The sequence below is a fragment of the Phlebotomus papatasi genome, chromosome 3 (genome assembly GCF_024763615.1).
Source record: "Phlebotomus papatasi isolate M1 chromosome 3, Ppap_2.1, whole genome shotgun sequence".
Taxonomy (NCBI): domain Eukaryota; kingdom Metazoa; phylum Arthropoda; class Insecta; order Diptera; family Psychodidae; genus Phlebotomus; species Phlebotomus papatasi.
In genome coordinates, this window is record NC_077224.1 from 8,906,408 (window position 1) to 8,924,742 (window position 18,335).

Genomic DNA, 18,335 nt, shown 5'->3' on the forward strand with positions numbered 1-18,335 from the left:
CTCTCAGTCAGTGAGCAGTTTGCTCTTCCTGAACTCTTCCAAGGCCTATTCCACATTATCTTTGTAATAGAGGCGATGCTTTTTTTCTATCGGCATTGTAGAACTCAGAAGTTGAAAAAAATAAATAAAATGAATAAGAAATATAGGAAAGCAATTGATGTTGCCGGAATAGGCAACATTATCTCACCGGCGGCGGAGCGACGCTCACAAAGTATCTATATTTTTACGCGAAATACAGGATCAATCTGGAGAATTTTATCCGAAATTTAAAGACTGATTCACTATTGACTTAATCAATTTTCATGAAAAACATCGAAGAAAACCCTCTGCACTTCACAACAAATCGCAAGACTGCTAGAAACACAAGCGATCTGACACATTTTTTGTAATTGACACATTTGAGTTTCTACAACACAATTTAAATTCAAATTATACCTAAAATTTAACAATTTTTATGTTAATACATCTTAAAATGAATAAATTTTTAAAAACAAAATATATTCATTGACTATTCAAAGATTAAATCCATGCAATTCATTTAATTTCTTAGCCGAAATTACACTCAAAGTGGCCGAAATTTAGCACACTTACCCTATGTAATTTTTCTGTGTCACTGGAGTGAATTTACGGGATTTCTTTCGGTCTCCAGAATTTCATTCAAAGCGGAACTCCCTGTAAATTGTACAGTAAAATTAATTAATTCCTGGAATAAATTTAAATGCAATTGAAAGTACAATTTCCGTTCCATGGGGGAGTGGCCTAAAATTTTTTGCAGGCGGGACTTGGACAAAATTATCAAGTACAACCTCTATGCAAATTTTTCTCACTCCCATGAAATATTTCACCATTCTTATCTAATTCGGACGATCCCTAATGCGATGTGTGAAAATGTGTGATCACCCAAAATGTGATCACGATCGAGATTTAAAGACTCCAGTCCAATATTCTTCCCAAACCACTCTCATTCGCTCTCCATCAGTGATCGAGTTAAGTCCAAAGTTTCAGTTGACAAAGTACATTTAATCGTTTTCGCAAGTGATCGTGATCTCAAGTGCTAAGTGATCTTTAAGTGGCAATGTTCAGTGTCTGTGAAGAAAAGAATTTTGGTTGAAAAACCTGTGAAATTGCCTTAAAGCCAAGAAGACCATGCAATTGTTCTCTGAATCAAGTGAATTAGATCTCGATCCTCCTACGCAGATTTTTAGCTAAAACACCTGGTCTCACACCTTTTTGCCGCAAGTTTAGCTTATTTGCTTATTCGATGATCTTGTGAGACGCCTGCGATATATTCGCAAATATTCGCAATAGATTTTTCTGCCAAAAAGCCCTGGCAATTATTTACATAACAATCAACAAGACATTTTGTGTTGTTCGAGGAGTGTATGTGATCTTACCACCCAAGATCTCGAGCAAAAGTGCCAAGCAACAGGAAGAATGCTTCGCCCAATTTGGATATTTGTGATCATTTCATTGGGCTTATCTAACTGCTGGAGAATGGACTACAGTGAGTGTTGAATTTCCATATTGGTCTTCTTATCTGTGTCTCTGGCCAGAGAATATCATGTTAATTTTCCATTTCCAGAACCAAGGATCTACGGTGATCGTGTTCCCGCCAAATTGATCGCACCACATTTGCGAAAAGTTCAGCAACGCATCGTCATGCTGCACGATTATTTTCGCACTAAAGTCATTCCACCCGCCTCCAATATGCTCATTATGGTATATCCATTTGACACTTTATCCACCATACATATACGATAGTTCGATGCGATTGGCATTAGCCTCCAATTAATTAAATTTAATTGCACTCGATCACTCCCAGGATCAACTAAAGTGTTAAAGATCGCAGATAATTTTCACTATATTTCATTAAATTTATTAGAATGATCTTGCCCTATAATCATTGCGTAAATGATCACTTAAAAAATGTGTGACTTTTAGTCACTATTTAGTGTTTTGTAATAAAAAAAGTATATTTTAATTATCATAAGATGCAGGTAATGCCCAACGCACAATAACTTTTGTTTTGTAAACATAATTTTGGCATTTCAGTGAGAGTGAATGAGATATAGATCTAGTCATCTCGCTCACTCTCATAGGAAATTTTGAAAACATATTTACAAACAAAAGTTATTATGCGCTGAGTATAATACCCAACGCACAATAATTATTGTTTTGAAAACATGTTTTCAAAATTTCCTACGAGAAAGAGCGAGTTGACTAGATCTCTGTTTGATTCACTCTCATTGAAATGTCAAAAACATATCTACAAACAAAAGTTATTGTGCATAACAGTTTATCGTCCTTATTTTCTCTAAAAAGATTCTTAATACATTTTAAAATGAATAAAAATGTTGACATAGCATTGGTGGCCTATTCCGGCCACCTTCATTCTCTTAGATCCTTGCCTTTCCGGAATTCTACACTGAGAAAAAAAATGGTTTAATGTAAAGAATTTAAATTCAGTGATCATACACTGAGAAAATAAGAGGGTGCGATTAACATTTTTTCCTCATAATTTTAACACCTTTTAGATGTAAAAATATATCAACATTTTTAATGATAATTTTACACATTTTTAAGGGTAAAATTAACAGGAAAGAAGGGTAATTTTAACCCCTAATACACCTAAAAAGCATAATATTTACACCGATTTCGGATCAATACTGCAGGGTAAAATAAACATTTCCGGAATGTTATTTTAACTTTTTCGGGTTTCTCTCAGTGTACCAATGCCTTTTTAAGATCACAAATTTACTTTACTGACAAGTTGCACAATGATCTTACAATTTTGAAATTAAATAAAAGAAACAAATATGCTTTTTGAAAATGACTGTTCAAATGCCTCAGTTCAGACGAAATAAAAAGAAATCGATCCAAAGGCGATCACGTCTTTAAAAATTAGGTAAATGATTAGGTTAAACATGATTACTTTTGAATTGATCAGTACTTTTAACAAAAACATTCTATATATTCTCTAAATACGTACAATAACTTCAAAACTGAAAAAAACGTACATAATATTTTAAAATTAATAAAAATAAAAGCTACATTATTAATAATAAAATAAATATTACAATAAAAAATAAAATAAATTTGAGACATTTTCCGTTAAAAGAAGAAAAACCAAGAATTATAAAATTTTGAAATTTTTCAAGAAAAAAGCAAATAAAAATATTTAAAATTTTGTTTTTTTATATGTGCTTAAAGGCCTTATTTATTTAATTATATATCAAAATATAATTTACAATTTTTCAGTATAAATTTAATGCTATATTTTATTTTATGTTTTCAAGTAATCGTGATAATTATCTTTTAATATATATTTGATTTAGAAAAGATAGCCTCAATTCTATTGAACAAACTTAAAGAAAAATAAAAGAATTCTTTTTGTAAAATACTGATTGGTTTAGCAGATTTGTTGCTCTACTGTAAAATTGAAATTATCTATTCTAAATTAAATATTAAGAAAAAAGAAATTCTTTTTATACAATTTCACTTAAATTTCGAAAACCATTGTGAACGATCATAATAATATCCCATAAAATCTGAAAATATCTTTTAAAAATGAAGAAAATAAATAAAAATAAATTCAGACTCTTAAAATGGAATTATTAATATTTTATTGCTATTATGACAAAAATGAAAATAAATGAGAAAATTATGAGACATATTTATTCAAAAAAAAAAAATAATTTTGAAAAAATAAATCAAATAAAATGTTTTTTTCAAATTAAAAAATTGAGTAAAATAAGTAAAAACCTACGTTAAACGATATTTACAAAACATCACTTAAATTCTGTAAAAATGTATAACACGTAAAAATAACGTAAAAATGTTTTGTGAATTTAAAATTCGAAAAAAACAGAAAAGTATTTGATTATTGTCAGAAAATAACTCAAAAATTATTATAAAATAACTCTAAATTAGTTAAATTACTTGAAATTCAGTAGAAATTACTTAAATTTGCTAACATGGTAGGGTGACAGAAACATTGATTGACACTTTAAGAATTTATCATGCCATACTTATTGACACATTAATATTACTGACTTAGAAAACGAAATTTGAACATCTCTTTTTATAAGAAAATGTAGATTATAGAAAAAACATCATATTACTTACATTTTATTAGATATATTAAATAAATTTCATCATTTTCACAAAAGTGTCAATAGGGATTCCCTGTCGAAGAGGTGTACCTTCAACCCTAAATAATTGCTGAATTCCTTTGCTAGAAGTGTATCAAAATTTTTTTAAAACTCAAAAATTGCGATTTTCTTTACTTTATTATATTCTCTTACCCAATATATCGTTTCCCAAATTTTCTAAATTACTTATTAAAATGTTGCAGCCTTCAACAATAGATCGAGAAAATAAATTAAAAGATCGTTAAATTAGAATGATCATTCACTGTTGTTTCAGCACGATCACAAGAATAAATTCAAAATATCTTTGAAATATCGAAAATAAATTAAAAGATCGTTAAGGCAGTAATAAAATTTGAAATATTTCTCAAATATGAAAAGGTCATTCCTTTATAAATAGACAGCATAAAATTGACTAGAGATCAACATCGCATGATAAATATTTTCTGCAGTATCCCAGTGTCGTAAAAATTAAAAAGACATCGCCTAATATTGCAAAATTGCAACAAAGTCTCGCTGGTTGGTATAAACCCGTGATTTATCGCATCTTTATTGACTCATTTAGATTGCGAACAATGATCCTCGGAAGGCGTACGATCGTAAAACCACAAAAAAAAACCTAGAGTAGCTAGAGAGCCAGAGTGTCCACTTGGCATTGGGTTAAGGTGTCAGTGAGTCTGGTAAAGTCTTGCTCCAGCGAGACATCTGTTTAAGAGAGAACTCCCAAGTGCCCAAAAAAACGATCAGTCGCGATCGTTTCTTGATTGAAATAACAAACACTTAATGACCGGCCAAAATTGTGGAGTCAGCACTCTCCACTCTGTCCCATAAGTTTTGCTTGAATAATTTATTGTTATTGAATTGAGTGTTCAACGATCTTTTCTCTCTGCCTCTGGTTCAGAAGTGGCATCATGGAGCTGCAAGAGCAGCCCAGAAATGGGCAGATCAGTGTCGACTCTTGACACATGACTCACCCAAAGGGCGCTGGATCGACAACTTCGGAGCCTGTGGACAGAACATCTTTGTGTCAACGCAGAAGGTGCCATGGTGAGTGCAAGATTGCTTTACGATGATCTCTAATGCGAAATGCCATGTGAGTGGGACTCGAATTATGGGATCAACTTAAGCGGGTCATTAGCATATTTTTCCATCAGCATGATCACCAATTCTCCGGCTATTAGAGCCAGAAAGCAAGGGGTCTATCATATGGGGAAACCCATGACAGTTTTCTGGAAAATGTTTCGAAAACTTCGAGGAGTTTGTTTAAAGTTTCTAAAAATTCGATTGATATTCGATTAATTAGAAACTCTAGAAACTCAAAGCTAAAATACTCGAAGTCCGCGAAACTTTCATAAAGCTTAACGAAACCCGAGGAACAACATAAATTTTCTAATGATACCTTCAGAAAGATTCGTGGAGTCCAAAAACATTATATAATGAAGACGAAGAAGTTTTCAGAAACCATGAGAAACTTTATAATTTTTATTGTTAAAAGGAAGTAATACTGAGACACTCGAAATACTTTGGAGGCTTTTGAGAAATTCAATAGACTCACAAAAAATCTAATACAGATCTTGAAAGCTCCACATTGCTTAAGAAACCCAAAAAAAAAAAAAAAAGTTTAAAGGAATATTAAAAAAAAACACTTAAAAAACTTTGCGAGACACTAAAAAAATAAAAGAAAATTTCAAATGTTTTAATGCGTACCACGAAATATATCCTTAAGGTTTCTCTAAACCTAGAACATTCTGAAACATCGTAAAAATTTCAGAAAGCCAGCTAAACCAGAGAAAGTCAGATCATTTTATAAGAAATGAAAAAAAAATTAATGAGAAACCTAGGGGCCTCTCGACATTTAATTTTTACATACGTTTTTGCATAGGGGCACTGAAAACTATTGGCAAGTTTTTTCCTAAAGAGAATTGACTTATCAGTTTGATATATTTCGAAATCGTGCATTAAAAGCTATCTAAGAATACATATTTCATAATGTTCGCCAAAATTATACAAGAACTACGAGCAAATTTGTTTAAGTCGCGGTGCAATAGATGCAAAATTTTTACAAGGAAAAGTGAAAAATAGCTTCACTTTTTATTGGGCTTGATGGGCCCCTGGAGAAACCAAAATGATTATCGGAACCCAGAAAACCCAATATAATTTAACGAGAAATATCCGAAATGTAATCTGAAGGCTTTGTAAGATCTGAAAAACATTTCAAATGCCATTTCGCAAAGCCGGAGAAACGTTCCGAAGATTTCATGAACTTTAAAAAAAAATATTCACACAAGGTTTAGGAAACTGAAAACTCAAGAAAATTTATAAAACTCGCAAGAAATGTTTTCAAAAACCCGAGAAACCTTAAAAAGGTCATCCGAAACACAGAAACTCAAAAATCTTGTAGAATTTTGGATTTGCAAGCATCTTACTGAGATATTGATTATTAATATTGAATTTTGTAAAACCCATAAAACCTTTTAAAAGATTTTGGACTTCCTTAAACCGGAGGGAAACTGAAAATGTCAGCGAAACTTTAAAAATGTTAGAAAAACCAATTCAATGTTTTGCGAGTATTTCAATATTTTGAAAATTTTTCAAAGTATCATAACTTATTTTTAAAAAAAAATCCATTGCAGTAGTTTGATATCTGTACACCTGAAGAAGAGAACAAGCCTTCAAAAGTTTTATAAGAAATATAAAGCATAAGAGAAATTCAAGAAATGTACTAAACATAAAAAAAACAAAACCTAACAAATATTTGAAATGTAATGAAAAAACTTAAGGTATTTTTTAAAAAATCTTGTAGAAAGTTTCGGGAAACTTAGAAAAACTTCATAAATAGACATTTTATAGATAGACAAATCTTTTTTAGGGACTGAACTTTAAGGGCACTCAATGGGCCGAGTGGTAGAGTACTCGCTCTATGATGCAATTATCCCGTATTCGAATCCCCTTTAGGTCACCAGATTCTTTTTGGCGTTAAAGGTGTTCGAATTGCATCCAGTGAGCTTCACTGCACTTGATTCCATGGGGCATAGGACTGATAACCCCATCCATGTACAAAAAAAATTGATATGGATGTTCCGAACTCCTCTTCCGGAAAGGTGTAAGTTCCTCGATGGAACGTTATGCCACAATTATTGTTAATATTTGCAAAAATACCACCCTGAGAATACTTTAAGAACGCTTGGCGAAATATGAGACACCAAAAAAATCTTATCGACAATTCTTTTAATCTTACGAAACCTACAAAACCGAAAAACTAAAATGTTACAAATTCTCATTAAAATCCGTAAACTTTAAGAAACTTTACGAGAAACCCAAAGAAAACCAAAAGAAATTTAACGAAACTCAAATGAATAGAAACGCTTGTCGTCCAGAAATGGAAATGAGTAACCCCTTGTAAGAAATTTCCTTTTGAACACAATAAACACAAACACTTTTGGCGGAAGACAAACCATTTAGCATTCGAGCATTCTTATTAATGTCACAAATTAACAATTATTGCAGAGTTTTGGCAATTAATTTAGCAAAAGCAAACACCTGTTGCTCACTGATCGTGTGATCTTTCCAGGCTTTTTGCGTTGCGGATGTGGTTCAGTGAAAAGCACAACTTTACCTACGGCTCCCCCAAGAATGACCTCCATGTCGTAGGGCACTACACGCAGATGGTCTGGGCAGCTACTCACAAAGTCGGTTGTGGCCTGGCCAAATGCGCTCGAGGATTCCGAGGAAAGTCCTACTACAACTACGTCTGCAACTACTGCCCCATGTGAGTATCCAACCGACACCCACTCCAAACCTTGAGCTGATGCAAAAAAAATCCAAATATACTCAACAATTCTTTCAATAGAGACATTCGCAGAGATTTACAATGGATTTGCTATTTCTCTTTGTAGAGGAAACCACGATGACAAACTGGGCTTGCCTTACAAGATCGGACGACCGTGTCAATCTTGCCCGCATCATTGTCACTCCAAGAGAGTCAGGTGAGCATTCAGTCAATCATTTCCATCTTTATATTTGGCAAATTCATCTAAATCGGTGTAAATATTTAAATTATTGTAAGACAGGAAGCACGAAATTTATGAAACAGCTTTCTCATACATAGTTTTTTATGGAGTCGTTAGTGTTGGAAAAGTTGGAAATGTCAAATTAAAGAAATATGATCACTTTGAAAAACTGAATTTTGATGATTCTGGAATATGACCTTCAGAATTAAGCTTCGAGTTTAAAGTTATATTAAAAACTATGTATAGACGAAGCTTTGAGATAAAGAACTAAGCCCTACTAAACTCAACAACTCCGAATAGAAAATTAACTGGTTGTATTTTACGTTCTAAAATCTGAACATTAAAGGTAGAAAGAACAGTTCGTAAACCGACTCAAATATGTTCAAGCTGATCCTCAGGAATATTTATTCCGCACTCAGAAAAGAGCTCATTTGAGGCAAGGTTTAAAATCGACTATAAACAGGGTTAGTCACGGTTTAATTTTAAAAAGGTTTTAAACTGTAAACATGAGTTAACCCTGTTTCAGCAATTTTAACTCCTTTTTTTAGTAAAGGATTTCACTATTAACCTTAACACATCGGTTTAAATCTTGCGCAAGGTTTGAATGGTTTTAAATTTCTACCATGGCGAGATTCTTAATGCATTTAAGGGTTTCTCGTGTAAACTTGTCAAGTGGAATCAGTAAGAGAAAAATGGTGTTTAGTGTTCAGTGTGCCTCAAAGAATGGAGGCATTCGCGTTGACATTTTTGGGATTGGGGCTCAATATGAGCCCCCACAGTGACCACCCAGGGACATATCAGCGACAAGAAGAGTAAATTGTGAAAAGTTCTGTGGTAAGTGGTGCTTAATTTTCTTTTCAAGTTTGTAACCAAACGTGCGCGTCAAGAATCAAAGTGCGGAGTTTTCTCTCTTTTTCATGAGATTTTCACCGAATTTAGGGTCAATTTTACCGTAAATGTGTAAATAAATAGTGAGCAATATATTTTCTAAAAAAATCTCGGTGAAATTCTTGAAGATTTTAGTGGAAAAAGCATGAAAATTCTGTTCACTGAGGATTGTCCGCACGCCTAAATTTTAAACCCTGTCAAGATTAGGATTTTACCCCTGTTTTAACCTTGAGTTAACCGTGTTTTAATCTCTCAAGGGTTGATTTTCATCCTTGCCACGGTTAGTATTGGTGCAATGTGTGCGCGTCTAAAGCCATTGTGCGGCGTTTCCTCAAGTTTTCACAGAATTTATCCCAATTTTCCACCATCAATGCCTAAATAAACAGTGAGAAATTAATTTTCATAAAAAATATCGGTGAAATTCTTGAAGGTGTTAGTGGAAAAAGCGTGAAAATGCTGTTCACTGAGGATTTTCCGTACGCCTAAATTTTAAACCGTGTCAAGATTAGGATTTTACCCCTGTTTTAACCTTGAGTTAACCTTAAGTGTTTTAATCTCTCAAGGGTTGATTTTCATCCTTGCCACGGTTAGTATTGGTGCAAAGTGTGCGCATCCAAAGTTAAAGTGCGGCGTTTTCTGTATTTTTAACGGGATTTTCACGAATTTTTAAAAATTATTATTTTCTTATTTTTATCTTTATTTTCTAAAAAAAATCGATAAAATTTCTCGTGATTTTAGTGAAAAAACTGTGAAATGCTGTTCACCACAAAATATTCTAAAGATTTTTGAATTTTAAACTGTGTCAAGATTACGTTTTAACTTCTTTTTTTTAATTTCGAGTTAACCGTTTTATACGTTTTCTATTTTCCACGGGATTTAGCCTCATTTATTGCTAATGAATAAACAACTATCTATCTATCTATCTATCTATCTACATGTCTAAACGGTTAAGATAAATTTTGTAATTTTAGTTTATGTTACCATTTTTTCTTAGATGTCGGAACTCCAGATTTGCAGAAGTTCGAACGAGAGGATCATACTGAAACATGGAAATTCTACCTAAAATTTCAAGAGGAGAGAGCAGAAGCACGTCAGGGAGCAGTGGAAAGTGGAAAATAAAATAATTGCCACCGTCCTGCTTACACATCATTTGAAGTGGTGCAGGCTGAAGCAGGATTGATTAATTTCAGGAATTACGTAGGTTTCAGAAACCAAAAAATATGCCCTCTTTAATTTTTTTTTAAAAATATAATAAAGAATATTTCTTCAAATCCAACTCTGAAACATAAAAGTACAACATTAGAACAATATTTTCTAAAATTTTCATTTACAAATTTTAAGAGGCTGATCTTTTAAAATAATTTTCGGAGACATAACTCACATAATTTTTCTCTGAAGTCAGAAAACTAAATATTTGCTGTTAGCAGTTGAGTAAAACTTATATTTCAACGAAAGTTTAAAAACATGAAATTTGTATTCAATAGCATTTTTCACAAGAAAAAAATGGCGTATTTTACACTACATTTCGCCGTGCAAAATAAGGTATGATCAAGGAAAAAAAAAACAAATCCTTGTTTAAGTTTTAAACAATCAACTCTAGATTGGCTTTAAATAAATTTGTAAAGGCTCTATCCTAAAGTTTCTCACTGGCTTGAAGCTTTGAGATGAGAAAATATTCTTCACATGTTGTACTATGTTATCAAAGAATATGTATATTTTTTTTTAAGTTGCAATACGCATGTGGCGTATACACACCAGTAGAAATTTTTTTTTAAATGCCTTTTTAAAGCAAATTTCCCATATCCTTGTAGGTAGAAACGTCAGAATTTTTTAAAAAAGGCATTCTTGAAAAGAAATTTCTACTAGTGTGTAGACGCCGCTGTTAAGGTAATCTAGATATATTTATTTATTTTTCATTGAGATAAGATTAAATATTGAAAAAGAATATAGGTAAACAAATACTGTCAATTTTTCTTGATGGATTTTCCTAAGTTTTGCTTAATTATTTTGAAAAAAATACTTTTCTCATGCTATTGTAAAATTTACTCCCTAGTTTTTGCCACTATTGTTTAAAAAAGCTTTAAATAACAAATATTTTTACGATAAATAATAATATAATAAAGTTTAAAGTAATGAAATAACTAGGAGTTATAAATTCTTATATTTGTGTTAAATTGTAATTATTTAATAGTAAAATAAGGAATTATAATGATATATTGTTAGAGAAACAAATACCATTTTATTGTAATAAATTTTAAATGTTTACTTAACCTAATTATATTTTTTTATACTTCTACACTGATGTATGTATATGAGAAATTCAAATCTCACTTAAGTAAACTTCTTGGAGATCATTTTTCAATCTTTGTTAGAATTTAAGTCAAATTTACATGTAAAACAATTAAATAAGGCTTAGAAATTCCTTTTATAATATTTTTCTTCACTGAGAAAATAAGAAAAGGGACAGATAATCCTAACCGGCTTATGTAGGTGAGATTCTTAACGTGAGCTAACTCGGAGTGCATGCAAATTCGATTTGGAGCTGAAGTTGGGAAACGCCATTCAGTTATCTTGAATCAAATTCGTGAAATTATACAAATTTTGTATTTAAACCAAAATATCAAGGATTTGGATGAACTGACAGAAAAGTGTTATATGGGTGAAATGTAGACCAGAATGTTCTCTATAATTTTGCCGTAGAACTTGAACTCATCGATTACTCAGAAGCCAAGATAAGCGAGGTTTTTTGTTTCTTAACTCGTTTTTTCATCCAGAGTGCCCCAAGTAGTCATTTGTTGAACTTCAACTATTTCAAAGAATTGTTGTATTTTGTGGGACTTTCCATTTAAAACCCTATTTTAAGTGTCTTGGTGGAGTAGAGGCAGTCAAATTGGCATCTGAGTGATTTCAAAGCGTTATTATTGGAAAAATCAATTTTTTCACACTTAAACGGCAAAATCGGAGTGATAGCGTAGTCTGAGTGGAAAATGATGTATGGACGAAATGTAGAGACAAATGTGCTCTACAATTATGTTGAAGTAATCATCAAAATCGGTTCAGCGACAGTCGAGATAATTAAGGTTATGTGATATTGAAATTGGTTTTTCGACTGTGGCGCCCCTGGTGTTGATCCCACGAAGTTCAAATATTCTAGAAAGTTGTAGCGTTTGATGAGATCTTTCGTTTAAGCCCTCATTCATCAAAATCGGTCACATAGAACCGGAGATATGATTTTTTGAATTTTGTGAACTTTGACCCCTCATATCTCCGGTTCTATTGAAACCACAGCGCACTTACGCACCATTTTGGAAACGTACTAGACTGGACTACAACATACTGAAATTTCATTAACTTGCACAATGCCGTTTTTGAGAAAAGTGACTTTGAATTTCGATGAATTTTGACGCTATCACAGTGCCACCTGTAGTGACTTTTTGAACTTCCATCTGAAAGTGCTCATCGAGACGAAACCAAAAAGGTAAAATTTATGTCGCTATGTTAATTAGAACCGGAGATAGAGGCCGGTCAATGTTCGAACTTTGACCCCTTATAGCTCGGGTCAGGGGTTTTAGATCGACTTAAGGTTTTTTTTGTTTGATAGGTATAATCAACGGCTACAACATACTAAAATTTCAGCCCGATGCACAATGGAATTTTTGAGTTATTTAACTTATAATATTTAAAAATTTTCTTTTTAAAAAAAGCGCCCCTAGCGGTGGTTTTATGAACTTGCGATGTTAGAAGGGGAAGTGGCATTTCACGAGAGCTTTTCAAAAAGCCCTCACCTTTTAAATTCTGACAATTAGAACTGGAGTTATGGCCATTTTAAGAAATTTTTTTTGGACCCTTATAGCTCGGGTCAGGGGGGTCGGGGGACCTTAAGTTTGGTATTGATGGAAAGCTCTAAGGCCCAGCTATAACATACTAAAATTTGAACCCGCTCGATGCCATAGGGGCGGAACTATTGAGAAAACAAAAAAAGGGGGGTCTTCAAAATGGCGGAAGGAGGGGTGGGGGGTGGGGGGTCAATGCACCAAGTTGCAATTTTCACCCGATATATAACCTTTGCCGAAAACCGCAAGTCGATATCTTTTTTAGTTTAGGAGCTATTAAGCTCCAAAGAGCGGCCGGCCGGCCGGCCGGCCGGCCAGCCGGCCGGCCGGCCGGGAACGTAAAATAGCCACATATATATTCGTGATCAGGAAGTGCTGAAACACATTTTGGCCAAGTTTGAGGTCGATCGGACGACATGAAATTTTGTTAGGATTATAGTAGGTGAGATTGTTAAGAATCTCACCTAATAACGACTAAAGTATAAACTTTTTATTCTAGCCGTTACTTTGTATTTCCTTAGTGATGCAAAATATTATAATAAGAATTTCTAGTTTTATTTAATTATTTTCCAAGTAAATTTGATTTTAATCTTAACAAGGGTTGAAAATAGTCATCCAGGGGTTGAAAGAGGCGAGATTTGAATAAACTCATGACAAGGGTTGTTTTTCCGCTTGCCAGGGGTTGATGGAAACAAGGGTTGAGTGTAACCCGTGTTACGCGTTAAGCCATATTCCTTCCAGGGTTTGACGAAACAGGGTTTAAGGTATAAACATGCCGAGGATTGGTCTTCATTCTTGCCAAGGTTTACTGAGAAAAAGGTTTTAAAATATACCCCTGACAAGGATTATGGTTTACTCTTGCCAGGGTTTGACGAAAACAGGGTTTAAAATATAATCGTGTCGAGGATTGGTCTTCATTCCTGCCAAGGTTTACTGACGGCAAGGTTAATCAATATCCATAACAGGATTTGATTTTCTACCTTTTCAGGGTTTGGTTGAAACAGGGTTTAAAAAATACTTGTACGTCAAACCTTGCCACGTTTAGGTTGAAACAGGGTTTGGCATCAGTTTGATAGACAAACCCTGTTTTACATACCCATTTAACCGTGGATTTTTTTGAGTGCGTAATATTTGGCAGTTGAGGATCAACCCATACTAGTACATCTGAGGACAGGGGCCCATCAAACCTAATAAAAAGTGAAGCTGTTTTTCACTTTTCCTTGTAAAATTTTTACAGATACTGCACCGCATCTTAAACAAATTTGCTCGTAGTTCTTGTATAATTTTGGCGAAAATTATGAAATTTGTATTTTTAGATAGCTTTTAACACACGATTTCGAAATATATCAGACTGATAAGTCGATTCTTTTTAGGAAAAGACTTGCCAATGGTCTTCAGTGCCTCTATGCAAAAGCGTATGGAAAAATGAAATGTCGATATGTCCCTGTCTGAGAACTTAGGAGCATAAGTTAGAGATTCCTTTCATAAATTAACAAAGAATACTTGAAATGGTTCTACTAATTGATTTTCATTGCAAGATTTACAAAATCTCGACAAAAAAATTTGGACCACAAAAATCGATTCCCGTTTTTTCAAAAAAACGAAAATCTGCTCTAAAATCGTAATTCTCAATATTTCTGGGTGAAGTTCACAAAGAATACTTAAAATAGTTCCACTAATCGTTTTTCAGTACGGTCTTTATTAAATCTTTACAAAAAAATTTTAACCAAAAAATCGATTGGGGTTAACCCCTTTCGGTTTTTTTTTCAAAAAATCGAAAATCTGCTCTAAAAAGCGGAATTCTCAATATTTCTGGGTAAAATTAACAAAAAAATATTTGAAATGGTTCCACTAATCGATTTTTAATACGGGATTTACAAAATCTCGTCAAAAAGTCTTGGATTAAAAAAATCGATAGACTAACCCCTTTCCGTTTTTTCAAAAAATCGAAAATCTGCTCTAAAAACCGTAATTCTCAATACTTTTGGGTGAAGTTCACAAAGAATACTTAAAATAGTTTTCTTAATCGATTTTAGTATCTGGTTTTACCATATCTTTACAGGGCATTTTTGACACACAAAAATGAATAGTCTAACTCCAGCCGTTTTCTTTTCAAAAAATCGTACTTGCCATCTAAAAGCCGTATTTTTGAATATTTCCGGATTTAGATATTTAGAGTCATTCTTGCAATCGATTTTCCTCACTAGATTTATTATACCTCAATAAAGAAAAATCTGGAACAAAAACTGATTAGGCTAACTTCTTGCTGTTTAGTGAAAAAATCGAAAAACTGCCCTAAAATTCGCATTTCTCATTATTTCAGGATGTAATATAACACAAAACAATTAGAATAATCTTAACAATTGATTCTGGTCACTGGCTTTAACTATATCTCGACATAATAATGTTACCCCGTATTTGCAATATTTCGGGATGATATTTACACAAAATACTTAAAATCGTTGTAATAATTGGGTTTTATCTTCCGTTTTAGCAAATGTTGACATAAGCACTTTGGCACAAAAATTGGATAGGCTACCCCTTGCCGTTTTTTTTTTTTTTTCAAAAAACGAAAATCTTCCTAAAGCCATAACTCACATTATATCGGGATTAAATTAATTCTGAAGTTTTTGAATAGTTCTTGTAATCGATTTTTAAATCTGGTTTTAAAATATCTCGACTAAAACTGTACCTAAAAGCCGTAATTTTAAATATTTCGGAATAAAATAAACTCAGAATATACTTAAAAAAAAAGCTTTTTTTATTCGATTTCTGTATATGACTTATCATAATTCGACAGAAACTCTTGCCGTTTTTCTATTTTAAATCGAAATTCTGCTCTAAAAACTGCAATTCGTATTTTCTTTGAAATTTATTTGGATGAAATTTGCCTCCGTAAAATCGCAAAAAATGTAGGGGAGAGTGCCCTTACATGGTTCCAAGCTTCATAATGATTAAATTTTTCCTATGTTTTTCGATAAATGTGACTTATCGCACCCTCATTTTAAAATTAGGGGAAAGTGTCCTGTTTTTATGATATATTACTGCGGGAGTCACATTTATTCAGAAACATAGGAAAAATTTAGTCTTTATGAAGCTACTGTCCCCTATTACTAAATGAGAAATAATAAGAAATAAACACAGTATTCTGTGTAGGCTAAAAGTTCAATACACAAAGATCTTTTCTCATTTTCATGATCGTAAATAAGTTCTCAACTCACTGAAATAATTGTAAGACGTTGTTGTACTTCCGACTATTTAAAAAAAATATATATGAAAATGAGACATAAATTGTTAAGTATCTCATCTAATATGACATCCTTAACACTAAGTACTTAATTAAGGGCTTTGTTAAAGTCCTTATTTTAGTAGTGTGTATTAAGGATATGAAAGTATTTTAATTAAGTACTTACTTAAAGACTTTTGACTAATCAAATTTCAATCTGCAGAATTAAATGGAAGGCGCTCAGTTGAACTTACCAAACAAAATAGATTCCGTACGAATCACTTAATTTTCATTTTTAGTACTATAATTACTAAATGTCCGAACATTTTTCATTCGACATACATCTGATTAGATTTAGAGGTTAAGTTTTACAGTCATGCCATATTTATCCATTTTTTAATATAAAATTTGCCGCAAGATGTCACTATTACCACCAGAAAAGGCCTTAATTAAGCACTTAAAAAGCAGCACTTGGACCACGCTTTTAATTAGCATTGTGCTAGTAACAACTCACCTTGTGTCAGCTTGGCCGTGACGATGTCATTTCTACACTAACCTTACGCCTATTTTGATTGTGGTAGAGCTAGTAAATTTAGATATTTTGTAATAAAGGCGTGAAATCGTTCTAACGACGTTGTCATGACCCAATGTGTCATCTCAGTGATACGATGCTACTTAGGTATCTTGTTGAAGTTTTAGGAAAACAATTCCGTGATGGATTACAATTTCAAAAAAAAAATAAAAAATTAAGCAGTAGGGTAAGATGGGGTAATTTGGAACCATGTCTAATTTAGAAACTTTAGATTTTCTAATACTTTTAGATGGAAAAAGGAAAAATCAACGAGGAAGCACTCTCGAATATACTTCTTGGCAGTTTTCTTTTTCCCTTTGACCATCTGTAACAATGAAAAAATCTCAAAATAAAATAGACATGATTTCGAAATACCAAATCTTACTCTAAATAATGAAATTTGATCAGTGAAAAATTTAAAGTTGTCAGTAAAATATTAATTTTTCTAATTATTTTCTAAATAAAATAATACCTAAACATAAGGAAATTAAATTTTCGATATCAAGTCGTTCATTTCAGTCCAAACATAATCAATATCAAGTTTCTCTCTTGCATAAATAATCTCAATATTTAATTTCTCTTTAAGATTATGCAAAAACAGCTGCTATGCTGCTGATCTTTGGGCAAATTGCCATGAACTCAACAAATGGCCAGGATGGCTCTGCAACACTGCCACTCAGGAAGGTCTAGAACGCAGAAGAAACTGCCTGGCCACATGCACCTGTCGTCACAAGATTCACGACTAAATTCCCGCGAAGGTCGCTTCTGAACCTGCCCTACAAAGCCCAAGATCGTGCTTCCAGAGGTGGTGAAAGTGCTCTGGATTCTGGTCTCAACTGTGATTGGATTTTAAATGCCCTCCTCAGAGAGCATCAAAATTTGTACTACAAAAAGAATTAAAGAATTACGTTTCTAATTACGATTGTGACTCTCTCAATAGCGACTTTCGATGACAGAGTCCATCGTCATGCTTTGATGATCCCCCTCAAAAATTCTCCCCTATTTAGGGTTCACTCAGGCACATCCTGACACACATTGAAGCCTCAAGCAGAACTATCTGGGCTGTTGAGGGAATTTTCTCTGTCATCCGGTTGAAACTTCCGCCACTTGGAGGGTTCCCCAATTCTTCTGCACTTGTTGACAAATCCTGGCCATGAAAATCACACCTTCGCCAATTTAATTCCCACCTCACGTCCATTTGGTACGACTCGAAAGCAATTTGTCTTCGTGGTCAATGACTCAATTTGTTCAAAAGTCTTTCGTATTGTTTACATTCAAATTCACTCAACTTCTTGTAGTGAATAAATTTACTCAGTCAGTTTCCTCATTCTTCTCACCAAATACGACTCAAATGGAAAAAAAATAAAAGTTCTGCAAATTCATTGACTTCTCGTATTTATTTTTAGTCTTTTATTTCTCCATTTTCTTTGTTCTAAAAATAAATTTTAGAGCTTTGCAATAAAACAATTCTACCAAATAATTAAATTCAATAAGAATTGTGAATTCCATCCATATCTTACAAATCACTCGGAATTTTAATTCAAAATTCTTATCTTAAGGTGAGCTTATGGTTTAAGGTAATCTTTGAAATTTTCCAAAATTCCATAGATTTCATTTAACTAAAAATTACTAGAGCAAGAGCCTTAAAATGTAAAGTAA

At 32.8% G+C, this 18,335-nt stretch overlaps 1 protein-coding gene across 1 annotated transcript; it reads left to right on the forward strand.

The window, feature by feature from the left end:
- Positions 1-984: 984 nt before the first annotated feature.
- On the forward strand, positions 985-17,552 carry LOC129806626 (cysteine-rich secretory protein 2-like). Its single transcript, XM_055855345.1, has 6 exons — positions 985-1,504; positions 1,583-1,719; positions 5,050-5,195; positions 7,720-7,917; positions 8,045-8,134; positions 17,263-17,552. Exons 1-6 carry the CDS (start codon positions 1,435-1,437, stop codon positions 17,420-17,422), a joined length of 801 nt encoding a protein of 266 aa, XP_055711320.1. The 5' UTR covers positions 985-1,434; the 3' UTR covers positions 17,423-17,552.
- The last annotated feature ends 783 nt before the right edge of the window (positions 17,553-18,335 follow it).